General features: G+C 37.6%; 1 protein-coding gene across 1 annotated transcript in view; it reads left to right on the top strand.

Moving 5' to 3' along the window:
* Positions 1 to 18677, top strand: part of LOC104096972 (trimethyltridecatetraene synthase-like) — a 32286-nt gene extending 13609 nt beyond the window's left edge. Inside the window, exon 2 of the mRNA XM_070196785.1 lies at positions 17857 to 18677. Coding sequence (XP_070052886.1) covers positions 17857 to 18483 — 627 coding nt within the window. The 3' untranslated portion in view covers positions 18484 to 18677. The remainder of the gene's footprint in view (positions 1 to 17856) is intronic.
* The last annotated feature ends 3862 nt before the right edge of the window (positions 18678 to 22539 follow it).

Below are 22539 nucleotides of genomic sequence, written 5' to 3' on the forward strand. Positions count from 1 at the left end.
AAGAATTAAGAACTACCCATAATCCCAGACCACAAGGGGTTTTAGCCACTAATAATTGTAACAATCACAAAGTGTTTTGAATCATAAAACTACAAGTACGAGAGGAAGGGATGAAAGAAGTGATTATTCCATGCTCCAAGTGGGTTCCGTAGACCTTCGTATCTCTAACATATGTCCCACCCTGTCCAAAACGAGTTTAAGGTGTATTTATAAGTGAGGGTCGAAATGTTCAAGTCCAAAATCAACAAAAAACCAATTCTTCTCAGACTCAAGGGTGCCTTGGGTGTAGCTTTTTCCTTGCTAGGTGTCGTGGGAGGTGTCGTCAGGAGCTCACGAGATGCAATGTGGCGTGACAAGTTGGGCGCCTTAGGTGAAGTGAGGCGTCGCGTGGGGCGCCAACTCTGTTGTACCTTGCACTGAACTTCCTCTTGTGCTCTACCATTTTGTGCAACTTTCTTCCTACTTTGCATTCTAATATTCCTACACATAAAATCAACTCAATTAAGCTCAAACGTCACACAATTTATAATTAAATCCTCAAAATGTAAGGCAAGTAATGTTATAAAACATAAAATTGTCGCCAAACATCACCACTTTACACTTTAACGTTGCACACTACACCTATGACTATGGTTGATAACAATAATTAAGCTCTAGCATATGTATTCAACACACACTTTCCATACTTCATGCTATACTTCAAAAATATTCAAAGCATAAATAGCGTGGTCATAACAATTCTAACCTCAAAAACTGACTCGATTCCACACTGTACTCAAGGCTTGAACACTTACCCTCATAAAGGAGTCTAATAACGTTAAAAACGTTAACTATCCATCGTAAAATCATGTGTTCTCACAATTAAATCAAAGAGATTAGATAGTCCCCACATTCAAGTCAAATGCACAAATATATTTTTAAGAACTCACACATATGAAAGAAATCATTCACTCTTGAAAAGAAGTCACATGCACGCAAATGGTACCATCCACTTGCTCATTATGTAAACCTCTACTAATGTAGCCTACTCATTTTAAAATCAATTAGGACTTTATCATGGTTGTAATATAGGCCAATGGACGGGTAGAATATATTAAAGAATATTGACTAACCCCTTAAGCACTTTAACACATCATGTAATCACTTTAAGTGCAACTTCCTTCAACTCAACTTCAAATTCACAAGCTAGATCACCCCAAATAAGTTCCCTTATTCTTTAAGCACTACTTTAATTTACACTCACTAGCAAGGACAATATTTAATTATCTCTTTCTAAATATTTTTCTCCTTTTCTTTCTTTTATTTTTTTCTCTTTCTTCAAATATATTTATCGAAATTGTTTCTTGTATTTTCTATTTCCCGCTAGTGGTACTTTTTCTTCAACACGAATGCACGTTTTTTCCTTTCTTTGATTCCAGTCAAGCCACCCCAAGCTCCCTCCTTACTTTTTTCTAGCGCTCATTTACAATTCAAGTGCTCTAAGAGGTAAAAGAATCAAAATAATTTAATTTAGAACAAAAGGATAAAGGCTTGTACTGCGAGTGCCAACAAAAAGGCTTATAAGCTCAAAAGGACAAACTAGGGATGATTTTATTTATGATAAGAAACAAGGCTCAAAAATATTAATGAAGACCTAAAATCATTAGTTGAACCGAGAAACACCTAGGATTTTGCTTGAACTCATATGCTGGGCAAGTTCTAGATGCAAATGTAATCACATGGACTACAAAAAAATCTCACTTCATGCATTGACACATGACTCACTAAAGACGGTCACATTATGACATCTCAAATTAAAGTAAGTATTTACGGAGCCAAGAGATATTAAGCATTAAGAACAAAATAAACATGAGTCACGAAACCGAGTCATAGGGGTCACAAAACATATTATTCAATTCATCATGGCATCATAACCAATTTAAAAATATGGGAAAGTTAATACACATCCAAGACCTATATATGCTACTATTAAATAAGATTTACATCATTCTTCTCCCCTTTTATTTCCTACATATTAATCTACTCTAAAACTAAAAGAAGTTCACCCGGTGCAAGTTATATCCCATGAAAAAGAATCGAGGCACGAAAAAAACAAAACCCACATTGAATTATTACTACCTAATGAAAACTAAAAGACATGTTTGTATATATTTCTTTAGACTTTAATTCCTCAAGAAAACTGTCTAGGAGATCCATCGTCAGGAAAAGTCCAATCTTTTCCCTAAATTTTTTGTTTTCCATATTATCGAGCTTTTTAAAACAAATTAAGCTACTAAGACTAAAATACTATACTAATAGTCCTAGTAAATACAAAATCTCCAAAAATGGAAAATCAAATAGTCTTAAAACTACTAAACTAAAATACTATACTAATAGTCCTACTAACTACAAAAGAAAAGATAAGAAGCTAAAAATAAAAATAAGAAGTTAATATACTAACATCTATTCGAAGGAAGTCTCTCACCCCACACTTAAAAAGTGTGTTGTCCCTAATGCATAATTCAAACGAAATTGGATAGTGGAAAATAAACTCCCTGGTCATTTGTCGAGGTCATCTCCCTCAACTAATAAGGCTCTGTCGACCTCCTCTCAATCATCCGCCTTGTCTCCGAGGTCCTTATCTCCATCATAAGCAACTTCATCAACTGGCCCCTCTTCCTCCTCGTGCACAGAATGCTCAGGGGTGTTAATATCCTCATCGGAGGGTACACCCTAGCCCTCAGCAATGCCGACCAACCTTTGGGCATATGTGTTGAGATTAAATCGCTCAATGAACGATGTCCGCTTCTTTAGGGTAGCAGATCTCCCTTCAATCTACAACTGTAAGTCTAGCATCCGTAGAAATGCTTCATGACACTATCATCATAGGCCTGACGCTTGGCAGTAGTCAAATAAGACCCATCTTTCTCATCCTTGCCATGAATACTAGTGATGTTTGTGGCTTATGAAGCGGCAAGAATGATCATGTCAAAACCCGGCTCCTTATCCACCGGGTCAGCCCGTAAGTACTGAGTCAACACATTACCAAAGAAAATCTTGTCAATTCTATTACTCCTTCGAACATGTGCCATCTGCTAGCGCATTAGCTGTTCCACATTAACTCGCTACCCCGTCATTCGAAAATTACATGGTAGTAGCCTCGTGTTCACTACCATCAACCACACTTTGGCAATATTATTGAACTTCTTCTTAGGTAAGGTAATGCAAATGTCAATTCTGTCAGTTCTTTTGTCTCAAATCCATGTAGCATAAAAAAATGGACACCACACTAGGTGTGTCTAATATGACGGCTGGCAATGAAGTTGCATAAGGGTGCATGCGGAACATTGGGTGTCGCATGTGGGTACATAATGCACTAGCATAAATGTCGATCAACCTCCCACGGATAGGCATCAGCTGCTCTTCATCCTGAATAGTCCACCCAGCATAAATCTACCTAATTAAGGTGAAATTTTCTTTTCCCGGTTACTTAAACACATGGCTCAAGCCGAAGTCATGTACAACTTGCCAAATTTGAGGGTGTCTGGACATCAACTTGTCACGACCCAAAATCCCAACCCGTCATGATGATGCCTAACACACCGGCTAGGCAAGCCTAAACATAACAGTAAAGAACCAGAATAGTGGATCTTACAAAAATAACATAAGTCTGAAATCTCAATTTAACAAAATACTGATAATACACGGTAAATCTCCTACAAACTGGTAAATACAGAGTTATGAGCTCTACATGGGGATACAAGTCTGAAAATTAAATAACAATACTGTCTGAACCGAAATAACAGTACATAAGAAAAGAGAAGTCGAAACTACTGCCAAGAATACAGCTCTACCTTGCCTCCCGAAGCTCGGTCCAACAAGCAAATCTACTGCTGATTACTGGTCCCCACACCTGATCTGCACAATTACGTGTAGAGTGTAGTATGAGAATAACCGACACAATGTACTCAATAAAAATTGTAACTAACCACGACGAGGTAAAAGAAATAAGAATTATGAATGATACCTGCTATAGCATGTACAGTTTCATAAATCCAACAAATACAGAACAATAATATGATCATGTATAAGGTACTGAAAGGACTATCTCCGTGTGTGTGTACAATTACGCAAAATCTCTATTCAGTCACGGGTACATCGTAAAAGGTGATATGCAGATAAATCAGATAATAAACTATGAAAATTGCAATTAAAGATAAAATGCAATTCCAAAACAACACTGGTCAAACTTTCCTCAACCTTTCCATATCCGTACCAAACCACTGACCAGTTTTTTCCAATAACCATGTGTACTCCATCAAGAGAGAAACATGAGAGGGTGACCTTAGGGGGATGTATCCATATCCACATGCTGCATGAACAACTCATGTGTTGTACGGACAACTCACGTGTTAATAATATTAGTAACTGGATCCGCACGGACAACTCACGTGCTAATAAAATCAATCGCACGGATAACTCACATGCCAATAATTACAATCCACCTGGCGTGGTCTCATGCTACCAGTCCAGCTTATAACACAGAGAAAGTAAATATGCGGAATACATGTATATGATCAATGATTAAGATGTTTCATACTCTTGGACTGGTATAAATAATATGTTATAGCGTAGGCATGTGTAATGTGTGCTATCACAGCTAGAACAGACAATTTTCGTCAAGAAATAACAGTTTATCAGGTTCAATTGGAAGAATAACCTTAACGAAATCTCAAATATGGTACAAATAGCTCACGTAGGGGTACAAATAGGAGAAACATCTCAACTTGAAGGTTAGCAATCATTTCAAGGCATGTCATAGCCTAAGCACTACCCCGATCATAGAAATAGTACCCCGGTGCATGCATATGGGCTCAACCTTACACATATGCGCCACCCATAGCACGTAGCTATCAAAAATAATTCAGGCAACTAATGCCTCAACCAAGTTTAGATAAGATACTTACCTCAAGCAAGCCAAATCACTCTTCTAATAAGCCCTTCCCGCACGTATCTACCTCCGGATTATCCAAATCTAACCAAACCAACTAAATATAGTCAATAAATTCCATAGGAATTGATTCCAAATTATAAAGCTAAGATATTTAACAAAAATTAAAAAGTCAATCCCGGGCCCGCACCTCGAAACCCTACAAAATTCAAAAATTTTGAACACCCATTTGATTATGAGTCCAACCATACCAAAATCATCCAATTCCGACCTCAAATCGATCTTCAAACCCTAATTTTTTATTTTAGAAAAGTTTCTACAAAATCCCAATTTCTACTTCAAATCACCAAATTAACGACAAAAACAAGCATGGAATCATGATTAATCAACTTATCCGAGTAAAAAATACTTACCCTGATCCAAGACGTGCACATTCCCTCCAAGATCGCCCAAAATCGAGCTCTACAACTCAAAATATGATATAATAACTCAAACCCTCGAAATGGGTTTTTAGTATTCTGCCCAGGTGCTTACCCTTTGCGAACGCGGAAGAAGCCTCTCATTCGCGAAGCACAATTTTGCCTTCGGCCAAAATTCCTCTTCGCAAACGCGACGACCCAGTCGTGAACGTGATCATCAACTAGACTACGCTACGCGAACGCGAGAACTCCCCCGCAAACGTGAAGGCTTAAGCCCCAGTGCCCCTCAGCCGACCTCCCTTCTACGCAAACGCGACCACCCCCTGGCGAACGCGAAGGGCACTGAACTCCAAATCTTTTTGAACGCGAAGAAGCATACACCAGGCACCAGATCAGATATCCAAACATGAAGAGGATGGCCTGAAACTCGTCCGCAACACACCGGAGGCCCCCATGACCTCAACCAATCATACCAACAAGTCCTAAAATACTACACGAACTTAGTAGAAGCCTCAAATCACATCAAACAACATCGAAATCATGAATCGCACCCCAATTCAAGCCTAATGAACAAATGAACTTCCAACGTCCAAAACTAATGTCGAATCATACCAAACCAATTCCGAATGACCTCAAATTTTGCACACAAGTTATAAATGGCATAACATACCTATTTCAACTCCCGAAACCAAAATCTGACCCCAATATCAACAAAGTGAACTCTAGATCAAACCTCTCAACCTTCCAAACCTTAAACTTTCCAACTTTCGCCACAAAGCATCAAACCAACCTACGGACCTCCCAATCAACATCCAGACATACGCCTAAGTCTAAAATCACTATACAAAGCTATCTGAACAATCCAAACTCTATTTCGGAGTCATCTATACAAAAGTCAAACTTTGGTCAACTCTTCCAACATAAAACTTCAATTTGGGACTAAGTGTCCCGATTAACTACGAAATATCCTCGGAACCAAACCTACTACCTCGGCAAGTCACATAACCACAAATGAATATAGAATAAGTAATAATCATGGGAACATGATAATAATACACAAAATGACCGACCGGGTCATTACACAATGTGTGCTCCTCCACTGCCAATGTGAGATCCCATACTCTCGTTCACCCCTATCCTGTGGTTGTGATGCAGAAAAGTTGCTACCGCTTACTTCCCTTTAAGCTGGCTACTAAAGGTAGGCTCAGTTCTATTCCTCTTCTTAGGCGGGGGTGCAGAAGTGGACGATTTATCCTTTGGTAGTGCTTTGTCTTTAGCCGGAGCCTTAGCACTAGGAATTTGATGCACCATGATCATTTTACCTACAAATAACATCAATAATTAATTCATGGACCCAAGAAGTACGTAACAAAAAGGTCAGAACGACCTCAAACTTAAAGCTTCATCACATTCTACTTCAAATAATTCAAGGTTACTCAGACTTTACCTCTTTCAATTAAACACATCTGCATTCTTAATTCAGGTATCACATTAGCAAGTAAGTAATTTGGTCTCACACTTTGTCAATGTACCCCGACAGCATTGATCCACCCACACTTAATTTTCATGTTAATCATGCTCACACAATAAATTTCTATAAATCTCGAAGACTCGTGCTCCAACTGGGGCAGAAAATCACAGTTGAGGCATTTTACAAATGCCTTGCAAGAACTATTTGTCTGGAAGTTTCTATGTGGGCGAGGGATTGTCTCACCTACCCAAATCGGCTTGGGCATCGAGTGCGAAAAACTCTTTCAACAATAATAATACAATCATATGGGGTTTATGAAGTTTGGAATAATTTTAGCACAAATCACCATTGAAAGACCATAAAGTCTTACAAGCTTGCTTTACATGAATACCATAACTAAGAGAGGAGAGAGATAAAAGAACATACCTTGTGGTTGAGGATAAGGAGACAAGGGAAGGTAGTGAAGTGTTGTTGGTATTGTGGGGGGGGGGGAGGGGTAAATGGCTTTGGGAAGAATTTTGGGAGAGTTGTGATGTGCTTTGTTCGTGTGTTTTATATTTATAAGGTAGAGTGGTTGGGTGAGGGTGATTAAGTGCGAGGGGATAAAAATAAAGGGAAAGATTCTTACCTGGCGCCCTATGGCACGACGGGAGGTACGGGGAAAGCTGGGAGTGGCGCGAGGTGCCCGTAGGCACGAAGGCCTATGATTCTTTACCTATGCGATGTGGCTTTGGGACGAGGGGAATGGGCGCCAGGCAATGCCAGGCACGTCAACCCCTACGTGTGAGCCTGCGCCTTGCGAGAACATGGTGTTTTCTCCTTCTGTGGCTCTTTTTCCTGTTGTTGCAACCTTTATGACCTATTTCCTTTCGTATATATCCATCAACTATCAAAACACATGTAATTCACCCAAAATAGCTCGTTAGTCCTCCTCAACATAAAGAAAATCAAAAACTATGCTACAAGTACTCTACAAATTGGGTTGCCTCCCAACAAGCTCCTTCGTTAACGTCATGGCATGACGAATTCAACACCACCATGAATTGCCTCCCATGAAGCTCCTAATGTAATGTCGCTGCACGATGAAGAATACTCCTTCATGCTTCCATTAAGTCTATTGAAATTTTGTAACAACGAACGCCACAATCCATTAGTGTTTCACTCTTTGACCATTAACCAAGAATTCCGCTATTCTCATAATCCCATAGTTCTTCAGCTCCATGTGTTTATGAGTTGTAGCATACACTACCTCAAACAAACCTGACCATCTAAACTTTAGGTTACCAGGGAAGACCTTCAACCTCGAATCAAATAATAGAACGGCTTGACCGACTCAAACTCATGATGCATAATGTGCTTGTCATGCCTTCTTTTATCTTTTCCTTAACAACTCTGCATTCTCATATGCATGCAACCAAAATTCATCGATCTCATTAAGTTGCAATATTCTTTTCTCACCAACTAGGTCCATATCAAAGTTGAGCTTTTTGATTTCCCAATAAACCTTGTGATCAAGCTCCACAAGAGAGACGCATTCCCTTAGACCAACCAGTAGGGAAACGTGCCAATTGCAGTCTGGTATGAAGTGCGATATGCCCATAATGTGTATTCGATCTTGGTAGCCCAATATTTCCTACTTGCAGTCACCATTTTCTCTAAAATTTACTTTACCTCTCTATTCGAAACCTTAACTTGGCCACTAGTCTGCGGATGATAAGCCATAGCGACCTTGTGTTTGACCCCATATTTAACCAAGAGATTACCCAAGAATTTGTTACAAAAGTGAGTATCCCCATCACTAATCAAGGCATGTGGATTCCTAAATCGCGTGAAGATATTCTTTTTCACAATGTTCACCACTGCCTTAACATCATTCGTAGGTAGAGCAACGACCTCTATCCACTTCGACACATAATCAACCGCTACAAATATATACCTGTGACCACCTCAAATAGGTACCTGATAGCGGCATGGTCAGTGTAGATGATGACTTTGGTTCCCACTAGGTAGGTTCTGCATTTGTCAAACTTGCATACTACCTCTAGAAACTCCTTTTTTGGGACCATATAATTTACTTAAACTGGATTTAGAGTTTTGCTAGCGTAGTAAATCTAGAGAAATACCTTATTTTCCTTTTGCCCAAGATGACACCAATTGTCGTATTACTGGCGTCACACATAAGCTTAAAAGGCACTCCCCAGTTTGGGGCAGTGATAGTTGGTGCATCGCTTCTTAGCTCCTCAAATCCTTTAAGCAATCATCATCAAATTTGAAAGCAGTATCCTTTTAAAGCAAGCTACACAAGGGAGCGAAATCTTAGAGAATTACTTGATAAATTGACGGAAAAAACCTGCATGGCCCAAGAAATTTCAGACCCCTTAAACATAAGTTGGAGGCGAAAATCTTTCAATTGTCTCCACCTATGTCTTATCAACATCCAAACTATCTTTGGACACCTTGTGCTCGAGTACGTCCTTCTTGCACCATAAAATGATACTTCTCCCTATTCAACACCAAATTTGTTTCCTCACAGCTAACAAGCACTTTACTCAAATACGTTAAGCATTCACCAAAAGAAGGTCCAAAAATTAAAAAAGCATCCACAAATACTTCAAGAAAATTTTCTACTATATCAGTGAAGATTGTAATGATGCACCATTGAAAATTCATAGGTGTATTACGCAACACAAATGGCATTCTTTTGAAAGCATATGTTCAACAAAATTTTTGTTATAGCCGAAATATCCATCAAGAAAATAGTAGTAATCCTGTCCAGCTAGCCTCTCTAACATTTGATCAATAAAGAGGAGGGAAAGTTGTTTTTACTTGTGGCATTGTTCAACTTCCTATAATATATGCAAATTATCCAACCTGTGACAGTTCTAGTAGGAATTACTTTATTATTTTCATTTACCGCAACTGTCATACCATATTTCTTTGGCATACACCGCACTGGGCTAACCCACTCTCTATTAGAGATAGGAAAGATAATACCCAAGTCGATCCACTTTATCACTTCTTTTCCAGCTATCTCTATCATGATTGGATTCAAGCAGCGTTGGTGATCTACACTTAGTTTATGCCCATCCTCCATGAAAATTTTATGCATACAGAATACCGGCCTAATTCCACATATATCCGCCATGATCCACCCAATTGCTCACTTGTGTGATCTAAGCACCCGAAGTAACTTTTCTTCCTATAAGTTAGAAAAATAAGAAGAAACAACATTCAATATTTCATTAGTAATAAAATAATCATAATAAAGGTGAGCGGGTTGGGGTATAAGCTCTAATTTGGGAGCTACTTTGACAGACGACTTGGGTGGTGGCCCACTGGGTCTATCTAGAGGCTCAAAATTAATGACTCTTTTGATGTAAGGGCGTGCATCAAAATTATGAACTATCTCCTTGACGTCCTCGTCTAAATCAATGCTATCAAACAACATGAGTACTTTTTCTAGATAACCGTCAAGATATATAACCAAGTCACATATCTTCTCTTCTTTCTCTGCAACAAATATCATGGCAAGATCCTCATAATTGCTAGGAAGCTGAATTGCCTTATATATATTGACAACTACTTCCATATTATAATCTCTGATGATCATCTTTCCTTCTCTAACTTTGATGACTGCATTAATTGTTGCTAAGAGAGCTCGCCCAAATATGATATGGACTTGTTCATCCACCTCATAGTCTAGAATGATAAAATTCGCAGGAAGGATGAATTGATCAATTTGCAAAAACACATCTTCTATCACCCCCTGGAATGGACAATGGAACTATCAGCTAATTACAACATGACCATAGTGGGTCTTGCAGTGCCCAAACCTAGTCAATTAAAAATTGACAAAAGTTATTAAATTTGTGGTTGCCCCGAAATCACATAATGTTCTCCCCACATCTACTTCATCTATTCTCATTAGAATCTTGAAACTACCAGGATCTTTCAATTTTGGAGAAGTTTCGTTTGGATTCTCGAGGTACACTCTTTAGTGAGTGCCACTCTCTCAAATTCAGTTAGCCTTCTCTTGTATGCCACTATATTCTTAATTTACTTAGCATATTTTGGAATTTTGGCGCAGCCCATCAATAAGGGGTAAGTCCAATTGGACTTCGCTTAGCATATAAAGAAACTTGTTATACATCCGATCATCATTATTTTTTGTAATATATTGGGAAAGGTAACTGGAGTCCTTCCCATTGGTACATTCTCATTAGAAGTACATTCTTTCTCACTTTCATCCACATGCTTAGGAACTACTTTACCTTCTTTCTCTTTTATCTTCTTTGGTACTTCTTCCAATTCTTTACCATTCCTCAAGGTTACAACATTCGTTTGAGGATTCTTCTTTGTATCACTTGGAAGAGTGCTTGCAGGCCTAGTATTTTGATTTGTAGCAAACTGCCAACTTTTCTCTCCAAATTTTTGAAGTCAGTCCTGAGTTATTGATTGTCAAGTAACAACTTCTTCAACAAGTCATCCATACTCTCCTCTACTTGTTAGGGTGGCTTTGGAGGTTGGTTGTAATTTATTTAGTGTCTATACTGATTCTGAGTCCCTTGATTTCCACCCTATGAAAAGTTCTAGTGATTCGTGCAATTGAGATTATATGTATTACATATTGGGTATTTTGGTTTATTGGACCGATGCTTTATTGTTCCACCTAATAAATGGACTTGGGATTTATTGGATAACAATCACTCGTGTGACCTTCCCCACATATTTCATAATATATGGAGATTTATTATACATGATGCATCTGATACGCCTGACCCATTTCTAACTTCGTCACCTAATTTGTCAATTTGGCCAGATCTACCCTCATAGTTGTAAGCTCATCTAGATCAATTACACTTGCTGCCTTCTATTTAATTGTTCTTCATGGTTCCCCCACATCTTGCTAGTTGTGATCATTTTGAAGAAGTTGTTCAAGAGGGTTTGGATTTCGCTGTAAGGGTTTTCCATGCAACAAACCCCACAGGATGAGTGAAGATTCATCTTTGATGCATCATCCAACCCATCAATAAAAGTGTGGCCCAATACCTTGTTAGTCTAACAATGAAGTGGGCAGCCTCTAAATAGCTTCTTGTATCTTTTCTAAGCTTGACAAAGAGTCTCGCTATCTCAATATTGAAACCTAAGAATCTGGTTCCTTAGTGACTTTGTCTTCTTTGTAGGGATGAACTTGATCAAAAGAGTTTGGGCTAAATCACACCAAGTGCGAATCAGATTAGCAGTCTCCTTTTGCCACTATTATTTTGCTTACCCTAGTAGAGAAAAGGGAAGCAATGTTTGTTGTACCATGTACTGTTTAAGCTCAAAGTGACCAGTAATGTCAGGCTTCATGATTGCCTAAGACATATTAGCAAGATTAGGTCTTGTGACCTCTATTATCGACTGATCTTTTTTTTTCTTCTATCTCGATTGGTTGTGGTTGGAATACAATACCCAACTCTGTAGTTCTAACTCTAGCTTCAGCCTCCCTCCTTAAACTGTGAAAAGTTCTTTCTATTTCTGGATTAAAAGGGAGGATATCATTAAAACACTTGTTCCTCCACATTCATGAGTGAAACACATGTAGATGCAGAGGCAACAAGAAAATATTAAATCTTGAACTAATAATGAATAACATCTTATTTCAGAAAGATAGCTAATTTTATGTCCCCGACAATGGTGCCAAAAATATTTTGGGACCTAACGCACATATAAGTATACGCGATCAACAACTAATAAAGTGAAGAAAAAGCATCATTCCCACAAGGACTTGTGATATCAACTGAATTAAACTAGGTACGAACTGCTTGTTCAAGTGATTTTCCGAGGGACGGTGATAATTTTACTTAACTAAAACTACTACAAAAATTAACAAGGAAGGAACAAAAATGCAAGTAGAGCACACAAAATAACTTAGGAGTCAATTCAATGAGATGGAAATATTTTGGAATTTTGGGGTTAATGTCTATCCAGTTGAGTTTTTCAATTTAATTAACTACTTGATTTATCTGATTTGTTGGTTAGCAGGATTTATTTTGCTTGCAAGGTTTTTTCGACGCCTTGCTCACCTATTCAAGCCAACATAATACTATATGTCTATAGTATTAGAATTAGCTAGAATGCAGGTGTACTCCTTGCAATAATAATCGAGTAAGGTAGTTAGCATATGTCTATCCTAACCGCGAATCTATTTTTCGATGCCCGACGTCAAGATCTTACTCTATTCAATCTTATATTCAATCTATAGTTTTTACTTTGGAGTTTAACTATAAATTCATATATATTATTCTACCGTTAGCTATGCAGTAAAATAATTAAAAATAACATTGAGTAAAATAATCAATATGATCAAGAAATCTCAACAATCGTTAACCATAAACAAATAAGATCTGCCCATAACCCTAAAACACAAGGCGTTTTATCCACTAATAATCCTATCAATAATCACAAAAGTGTTTTGAGTCTTATAAAACTATAAGTACGAGAGAAAGGAATGAAGAAGGTGACAATACCGTGCTCCAAGTGTTTTCCGAAGCCCTTTGTGCCTCCAAAATATGTCCAACCCCGTCCTAAACGAGTTTATGGGGTATTTATAGGTGAGGGTCGGAATGTCTTAGTCAATAATCAATAATGAAATAAATTCTTCTCGGACTCGGGGGGTGCTGGTGCGAGCAGCGCTTGGGCTGCAACTTTTTCCTCACTAGGTGCTGTGCGAAGGGCCGTCTTGAGCTCACAAGGTGCCATGATGCATGATAAGTCATGCCTTGGGTGAAGTGGGGCGCCGTGTATGGCGCCAACGCTGGTGTGCCTTGCGCCGAACTTCCTTTTGTTCTATCCTTCTACGTCTTCAATGCTATTTTGTGCAACTTTCTTCCTACTTTGCAATCCAATGTTCCTACACATAAAACCAACTTAATTAGACTCAAACGTAATACAATTTATCATTAAATACTTAAAATGTAAGGCACGTAATGTTTTAAAATATAGAATTTTTGTCAAACATCAGTAGACTATTAGTAATTAACATGGTTCTTGCTATATCCTCTAGAGTTATATTTGTTTTCATTCAACAATACTATTTTGCTTGAGGTCCTAGGTGAAGAACAATTATGATATATGCCATGATTCACACAAAATTCTAGAAATCTATTATTTCCCAAATTCGGTAATGCTATCTAATTAACTATCTAATTTTCTTTGCAGTTTCTTTATAAATGCAACAAACACATCATATGTTTTATTTTTAAAAGCAAGAAATAAGGTCCACATGAACCTGGAATGGTCATCAATAATCACAAACACATACATTTTTTATGCAACCCTTATTGGACCACATAAATCCATACGCAATAGTTTCAAGGATCGAAAAGTACTTTCTAATTTATTTGATTTGAAGGTGGATTTCACATGTTTACCTTTAGCACATGCATCACATACTTTATATTCCTCGAACCTAGATTTTTATAGCTCAAGAACTAGGTCTTTCAGAACTAATATGTTCAGTAGTGAAAAACATGCATGTCATAGACGCTTATGCCACAACAAAGAATCATCATCTAGAGCACTAAGACACGTTAGTTCACTTCCTAGAAAGAAAATAATATCAACTTCATAAATATTTTTGTGCCTTTTTCTTTAAGAGCCAGTCCTACAGATTTAAGATTTGTGACAGTACATGCACTAGAGGTGAATTCTACCTTGTTTCTTATATCACACATTTGAGACACACTTAGCAGATTGTGTTTCAAGCAATTAAAATACTATACATTTTCAATTTCATGAAAGTGGGACTTATCAATCATACCTATACCTACATTGTCACCATTCTTATTATTTTCAAATGCCACTCTTCCTCCACGAAAGGCTATTAGTGAGAGAAATATTTTTCTTTTACGAGTCATGCGTCCAACAAGCATTATCTAAGTACCACACTTTGTTGCTTTCTCTCACCTAGCTTAACCTATAAAATAATTTAGAGGTTAGATTTAGGGACCCATATAGGCTTGGATCTCTTTCTTTGAATAAAAGGATGAATCTCATTCCTCTTAGCCCAACCTCGCAATCTAGCATTTTTTAATGAAGAACCAGATTTAACGATTTTCCTTATCTCAACAAACTTAACATTCTTATAAATTGCTTGAAACTTAGCCTTATATGATTTTTTAAAATGAGAATTACTACCACAGTGTGTGCAAAGCTTATTATCAAGAACAGACACATACTTACTTCTGGGATTATAGAGAGTCTTAGTTTTTATATACCATATTCCTTAACGATTATCATTGTGGTCTTCATGCAATGATGTTAACATCTCCGGATATGGTCCACCGAAGTGTTCTGTCTAAATCATACTTAGAGTTATTTAGATTCTCTTGGAATAACCTACTTCTCTTACATTCAGCTGAAAATCATTCTTTCCCTTATTCAGTTTATTCTCAAGATTCTTATGAATATTACAAACTATGCCTTTTCCCTTAGTAGGTGCCTCAAGAATATTTTCCCCCCTTTCAAAATTAACTTCTCATGATCTAATGCAAGAACATGGTTCGTTAATTCTTTAACACTCTTTTTTAGGTTTTCCTTATTTATATCTAATCCTTTGTAATCAAGTTTAAGAGAGGCACATGCATTCATCAATTGTTTCTTTTGCATCACATGTAGTATGATATGCATCAATTATACGCTGAGATAAGGAAGTAAGTTTTTTCTTTGAGTATATATGATTTCTTTCTTTAATCTTCAGAAAATTTACCTCAGATTGTACTTCTTCCACTTCGGAGTCAGAATTTGCCATTAATGCAAGGATATTTTCATCATATGAGTTCGAGTCATCCCTGCCATCAAGGATAGATCTTTCTTTTCTTTTTCATCATCAGATTCACCATTAGAGATATTCTTCTTTGCAGCTAAAGCTTTTTGCACAATCTTATTTGTTGCTCTCTTTTGAATCTTACGCTCAGGGACCTGGTCCTTCTTTTGCACTTTTATTTTATCATGATTATTCTTCTCCCACTCGGTCTCCTACATTGGACATTTCCTAATAAAGTGATCAAGACTGCCATACTTGTAGCACACGTCGAAGTTGTTCATCTTTGGTGCGTTTGATTTGGAGTTGCTACCCTTTTTCTGAAAACGATGATTCTTTCAAATAGCACATTGAAATTTACGAGTCAGTTGTGCCATATGACCGTCATCAATTTCTAGCTTTTTTGTGGTCTTGAGAGCAGAATCTTATCTTTTCAAGGTTCAGCCAACTCATGATCATGATATTTCTTCAACTCATAGGTTTTTAATTTTTCAATAAAATCGCCAATGGAGAACCTCTGCAGATCTCTTGCTTTTGAAATTGCATTCACCTTGCTTTCCTAAGACGGAGGCTGAATACTCAGAATTTTATTTACTAGTTTATTTGTAGGGATGAGTTTTTCAAGAGAGCTTAACTCAATAGTGATCAGTATGAAGCGAGAGTATGCAACGCATCCCAGATCTACGTTGCATTCGTATATGCTGAGATTCGGCTGTACTCGACCTGGACCAATCCTGCAGATCAAGATCTTTTTAGCTTTGACATTTTTCTCAACAGATTTCTTGTCCTCTTCATTGTATTCCTTCCTAGACTTAGGAGTAGTTACTTCTCCCTTGTTATTCTTGTTCATGGTAGCAATGGGTCCATCCACAACTACATCCTATAAATCTAAATCTTCATCCATCAAGAAGTTCTACATCCTTGATTTTCACCATCTATTATACTTCCCTTAATTATTGGTTATCTTGGCCCTTATTAAACGCCTGGGGGAGCATCCATCTTGGGTTCTTTTAAGGTGTTATCCTTACGTTGAAAGAATTTGATCTGATATTAACTGTTAATTTAAATAGCACCTAGATATAAGACGGGGGAGGTGAATTGTGTCTTGCACGATTTTTGCCTACTGAAGAACCGTGTTTTTGAATTTGTATATTTTAAAATCAAACAGAAAGTATAGTGCAAAATATAATGAACGCATGTAACTTTACATGGAAAACCTCCTTGCTCTAGGAAGTAAAAATCATGACCGTGTAGAATTTTCCTCAAGCTTCACTAAAAAGTAAGAGTAATAATAAGGTTACAACTCAGTAATCAAAGGGATAATAAACTCTAATACCTTGACCCATAATTAACTACTGTGAACTCTAGCATAGGAAGAACCTCAAAATCTCAAAAATTATTCACCTACGGTAAAACTTCTCAAAAGCAAAATAGATTACAATTAAAGAACAATGAATCAAGACTCGACAACTAAAGAACTAGTTAGTCAACTTCATTATCAGACCAGATTCTTTAGTTGTGTAGCTTGAATCCTTAAAAGTACCTTCTTGCTATAATTACTATTTGCCAAGATTGATTTGTACTATTTGTGCGAAAATAGCGTTATCATCAATAGCCGCAACATGATACCTTATATAGGCATGAAATTGGGGCCAATATTTCTCCAAATTTTGCACCAAAGCCTAGAAGAAATCGGTTAAGGTAAACAATCGTAATAGGACTTGGTTTGTGTAAATATCTCCAACTTCGCATACCTTTTACTTTTATGCAAGTGTATCAATTAATTGAATCCTTGACCACGAAATCTTCCAGCTGGTGCAATACTTCTAGCTCACGAATTAAATCCTCCAAAGAATTTTACTTGCATTAGGAATCGGTTTGCAACTCCTTATGCGTGCATCTAGTGACCCGGTGATTAAATATCTGTTTTGAAAAGTTATCAACCATATTTATTAGAATAATAAATATCTTCAAGGGACCTAGTTTGTCAACCATTATTTGTTAATCATCAAAATTGATTTAAGCTCAACTAAAAAAAAAATAAGAACCATTTTTGTGACGCTTCTCTTAATTCTAAGGAAATTGGAAACAATGTTCTTTTTTCATCAACATGTGATTCTCATACGATATATAGGTTTTATTAAATCTCTCGTCAAATCTTGTGCTTAGAGTACTCAATTAAAAAATATATTGGCTTTCTTTGATGTTTTGGTTTATAAATTGATGATAGGACTTATTGGCTGGCGGCACAGACACCTCAGCAACAACAGTTGAATGGGCTTTTTATGAACTTCTTAGACAACCAAAGATTATGAAGAAAGCACAACAAGAGCTAGACCTTGTCATTTCACACGACAGATGGGTTCAAGAAAATGATTACACTCAACTCCCTTACATTGAGTCAATCATCAAGGAAACATTAAGGCTTCACCCAGTAAGCACCATGCTTCCGCCGCGCATTGCCTTGGAGGATTGTCACGTAGCAGGCTATGACATACCTAAAGGTACAATTTTAATGGTGAACACTTGGAGTATTGGAAGAAATTCACAGCATTGGGAGTCACCAGAACAATTCATTCCGGAGAGGTTTGAAGGGAAGAATATAGATGTCACAGGACACCATTTTGCGCTCTTGCCGTTTGGTGCGGGCCGGAGAAAGTGCCCGGGATACAGTCTTGGGATTCGTATAATTAGGGCAACTTTAGCTAACTTGTTGCATGGATTCAGCTGGAGATTGCCTGATGGTATGAGTCCAGAAGACATTAGCATGGAAGAGATTTATGGGCTAACTACACACCCCAAAGTCGCACTCGACGTGATGACGGAGCCTCGACTTCCCAACCATCTTTACAAATAGTGGATAATTAAAGTCATTAAACTCATTTTGTTATATGCATGTCTCATATTTGTAGCGGTCAAAATGCTTGTTTTCTATCATGGGTGTTCAGTGCGACGTTGGGAATTTCAAGTCATTAACGTGTGATAACATTTTAAATTTATAAATTGTGTAATCGTGATTTTGAATGTCAAAACAATACCAGATTCCAGAAAGACTTATATTGCAAATGAATTTTACTAATACAAGTGTTAAGAACATGCGCAGCGGAAGTAAATATACAAGTCAGGCATCACATACATGTAAGCTAGATAATAATATAATTACGAGATTAGGAACCACTAACCTCTTGAAAACGTTGCACAGGTCCTTAGAGCAATAATCGAGGGCTGCAGTCTTTTGCTATGGTCCTAGTAAGACCTTGGATGAATTTGCTTTGAGTGGACAAGAACAATACAACTCTGAAAAGTAAGTTATTGGGTGAAAAATGTCTTCCTTATGTATACTCGCTTTTCAGCCAAAGAGGGCTCCAAAAACATGTAGCATTCTGCTTGTGAAAGCAGAATCCTACTCTAACTCTACAGGATGACTTTTCTCCCAAGTCTCTTCTTTTACCCAAGTCAGTCTAGGTTTTTACTAGGTATAGCAGGGACCACATAAATAGTAAGAGGCTACCAATTATAGCATTATTCGAAAATTTGGATGAATTAATTTCTACTATAATTAATTGCAGTTTATTCCACTAAAAAATTACATTTGAACTCCTCAATATAAATTTCAAAAATTCACTAACACTTATTTTAACTCCCCATGTTAAGATCACAAATACGAGTTAATTAAATTAAATCACTCACAATTTAATTTAATCAACTAATTAAATCCTCTATAATTTCGCTTAAACTATTTCATGTGACGGATACAAAATCCATCGGCCGGGTTTTCACATGAAAACTTATAAGCTTACATAAAGGGGTATCATCAAACTCAAAACTGAGTCATGAATTCTATCAACTAATTATTATTTCACAAATGCTATTCGTTATTGTCCAATCTAGTAGGCATACACTAACTCTGAATAAAGTTGTACATTTTGATAAGTCAAAATAATAAACAAATCACATTGATCATAATAATTATATCCAAATTAGAAGTATAAGTTCATTTAATGAATTAGAGAAAATATTTTATATATATATTCAGTACAAAAATATCTTTTCTCTACTTGGTCCATTCAATATACACTAAGTATACTTAGCACAAAAAGTCGGAGTAAAACCATTCTCATAATCAAGACAAATTATACTATAATCTTGTACTACAATCATCAAGATATTTTGCCCAATAATATCTTCGATTGTGAACATAGTTTATTAATTATGAGCTCCAACAATTTAATCTTCTGTGCATGAGCTAAGACTCCATACACTAAATTGTCTACTACATAACTAAAGGACACACATGTAACAAATGATCTATTTAAAATAGTACTTTATTGAATTTAATAAATTAAATAAGCAATTATTTCATAAGGAATCAAACACAATACTATGTCTAAACTGCATGGTTAATAGTATATCCCAACAATATCCCACTTAGACTCAAAACCAAGCGTCTACAACTCTAACACCCATTCCTTTTACATGCTTGTCAAAACTCTTCTCTGACAAGCTCTTTTTAAACATGTCTGCCAAATTGTCCTCTGACGCAATCTTCAACACTCTTAAATCACCTATCTGAGTTATGTCCGGAATTAAATGATATTTACGCTCAATATGTGTCACAACCCAAACCAACCCCTGTCGTGATGGCGCCTATCGTGGAACTAGGCAAGCCGACTCATTTCCAAAACAAACTGATGTTTTCATTTCAAAAATAATTTCAATGTTATTTAACATAAAAACCTTCGTAAAGGAGTGCAAATCAAAATAAAAGTACGGAAGGAAAAGCCCGAGATCGAGGTGTCACTAGTCATGAGCATCTACTACAAACTGTCTACAATATCAAGGCTAACTCAGCCTGAAAAATAACTAAATACAACTAGAGGAAGATAAGAGAGAGAAGAGCAGGGGCTGCGATCGCCAAGCAGCTATCTTGCTATCTCCAAGAAAATCTACAACCAGAACAATCAATAACCGCTACCGTGTCCAGCTACACCTGAATCTGCACACAAGGTGTAGGGAGTAACATGAGTACGTCAACTCAGTAAGTAACAACAATAAATAAAGACTGAGCAGTAATGACGAGCAATAAAGCATATAACATTTATATCGGGAAATCTCAGTAAAATATCACATGCTTTTTTTTTAAAATAAGGGTTTGAATCAAAATATCTCGTTTAACCCAGTTCTAGTAGAAACCATTTAAAGATATTTTTCAACAGTTTGCAGATAGAGAAAAAATGCAAAGATGAACAAAAATGGTAAAATCATAAACAGCCCCTCGGGCAAAACATCACTCACAAATAGACCCTCGGGCAAACCTCACAGTCATTCGGGTCACTCGGGCATGCCTCACAATCACTCTTTCCACTCGGGCATACCTCACAATCACTCATGCCTCCCAGTCACTCAGCACTCGGCACTCGCACTCAGTAGGTACCTGCGCTCACTGGGGGGTGTACAGACTCCGGAGGGGCTCCTCTAGCCCAAGCGCTATAATCCGCACGGACAATTCACGTGCTATAATAATAAAGTATGCTGCAGACGGGCAGCCCCGATCCACACTCGTCCTCACAAATCAGGTCCTCGGCCTCACTCAGTCATAAACCTCTCAAGCCACTCGGGCATTCCAGTAAAATAGGGCACTCGGCCCAAAATATTTATATGCATCAAAATAGAGTCATAAAACTGAGTTATGCGGTAAACAAGTATAAACATGACTGAGTATATATTTTCAATCGAAAACAATGAGAGGATAGTAAGAAACAGCCCCTAAGGGTCCAAACAGCACTGGCGCAAGGCCCAAACATGGCATTCAGTCCAATTTACAGAAACTCTTTCTAAAATATATAAGTATCATATAGTTTCAACAAAATATGCAACTTTACAGTTGCTACGGGACGGACCAAGTCAGCAATCCCTAACGGTGCACACCCACACGCCCGTCACCTAGCATGTGCGTCACCTCAAAGTAGTAAAATGATACGAAATCCGGTGTTTCATACCCTCAGGACTAGATTTACAATCGTTACTTACCTCAAGCCATGAAATTCTTATTTTGCAATGTCTTTTCCTCGTGAATTGGTCTCCAAGCGCCTCGAATCTGGTCATAAATAATTCGTTTCAGTCAATAAAATTCAGTAGAATTGATCCCATAAGAAAATAATGATTTTCCATAAAAATCCAAAAATTAGCTCAAAAAGCGCCTGTGGGGCCCATGCCTCGGAACTCGATAAAAGTTATAAAATCCGGAAGCCCATTCAACCACGAGTCTAACCATACCAATTTTATCAAAATCCAGCCCAACTCAACCCTCAAATCTTCAATTTAAACTAAGAGGGTTTTCAAATTTTTCCAACTCAATTCACCAATTAAATGATAAAAACAACCATGGATTCAGGGAATTTAACCAATATTGACTTAAGAACACTTACCCCGTTGTTTCCTCTGCAAATCACCCAAAATCGCCTCAAATCCGAGCTCCAAATCGTCAAAAACTGAAAATGGGACAAAGTCCCATTTTCAGAACTTAATCTCACTGCCCAGACTTTTCTTCTTCGCGAACGTGGATAGTGCCTCGCGTTCACGAAGCACAAAATAGCTCCCGTCCAAATTCTTCCTTCGCGAACGCAACATCACCCTCGCGTTCGCGAAGCACAAAATGCCTCTACCTCAATGCCTTCTACGCGAACACGTCCAACCCATCGCGAACACGATGCTTCATTTCCCCCTCACTACGCGAACGCGACACCCCCTACGTGAAAGTGTTGACCAATTTCCTGGGGTCCTCGGCTGCTTCCTCTCTTCTTTGCGAACGCGTAACACCTCTCGCATTCGCGATGCATACCCAGTCCACCCTTCGCGAATGCATTCTTCTCTTCGCGAATGCGAAGAGCAAATATTTCCAGCCTCTCAGTTC

The sequence above is a fragment of the Nicotiana tomentosiformis genome, chromosome 3, assembly GCF_000390325.3.
Source record: "Nicotiana tomentosiformis chromosome 3, ASM39032v3, whole genome shotgun sequence".
NCBI lineage: Eukaryota > Viridiplantae > Streptophyta > Magnoliopsida > Solanales > Solanaceae > Nicotiana > Nicotiana tomentosiformis.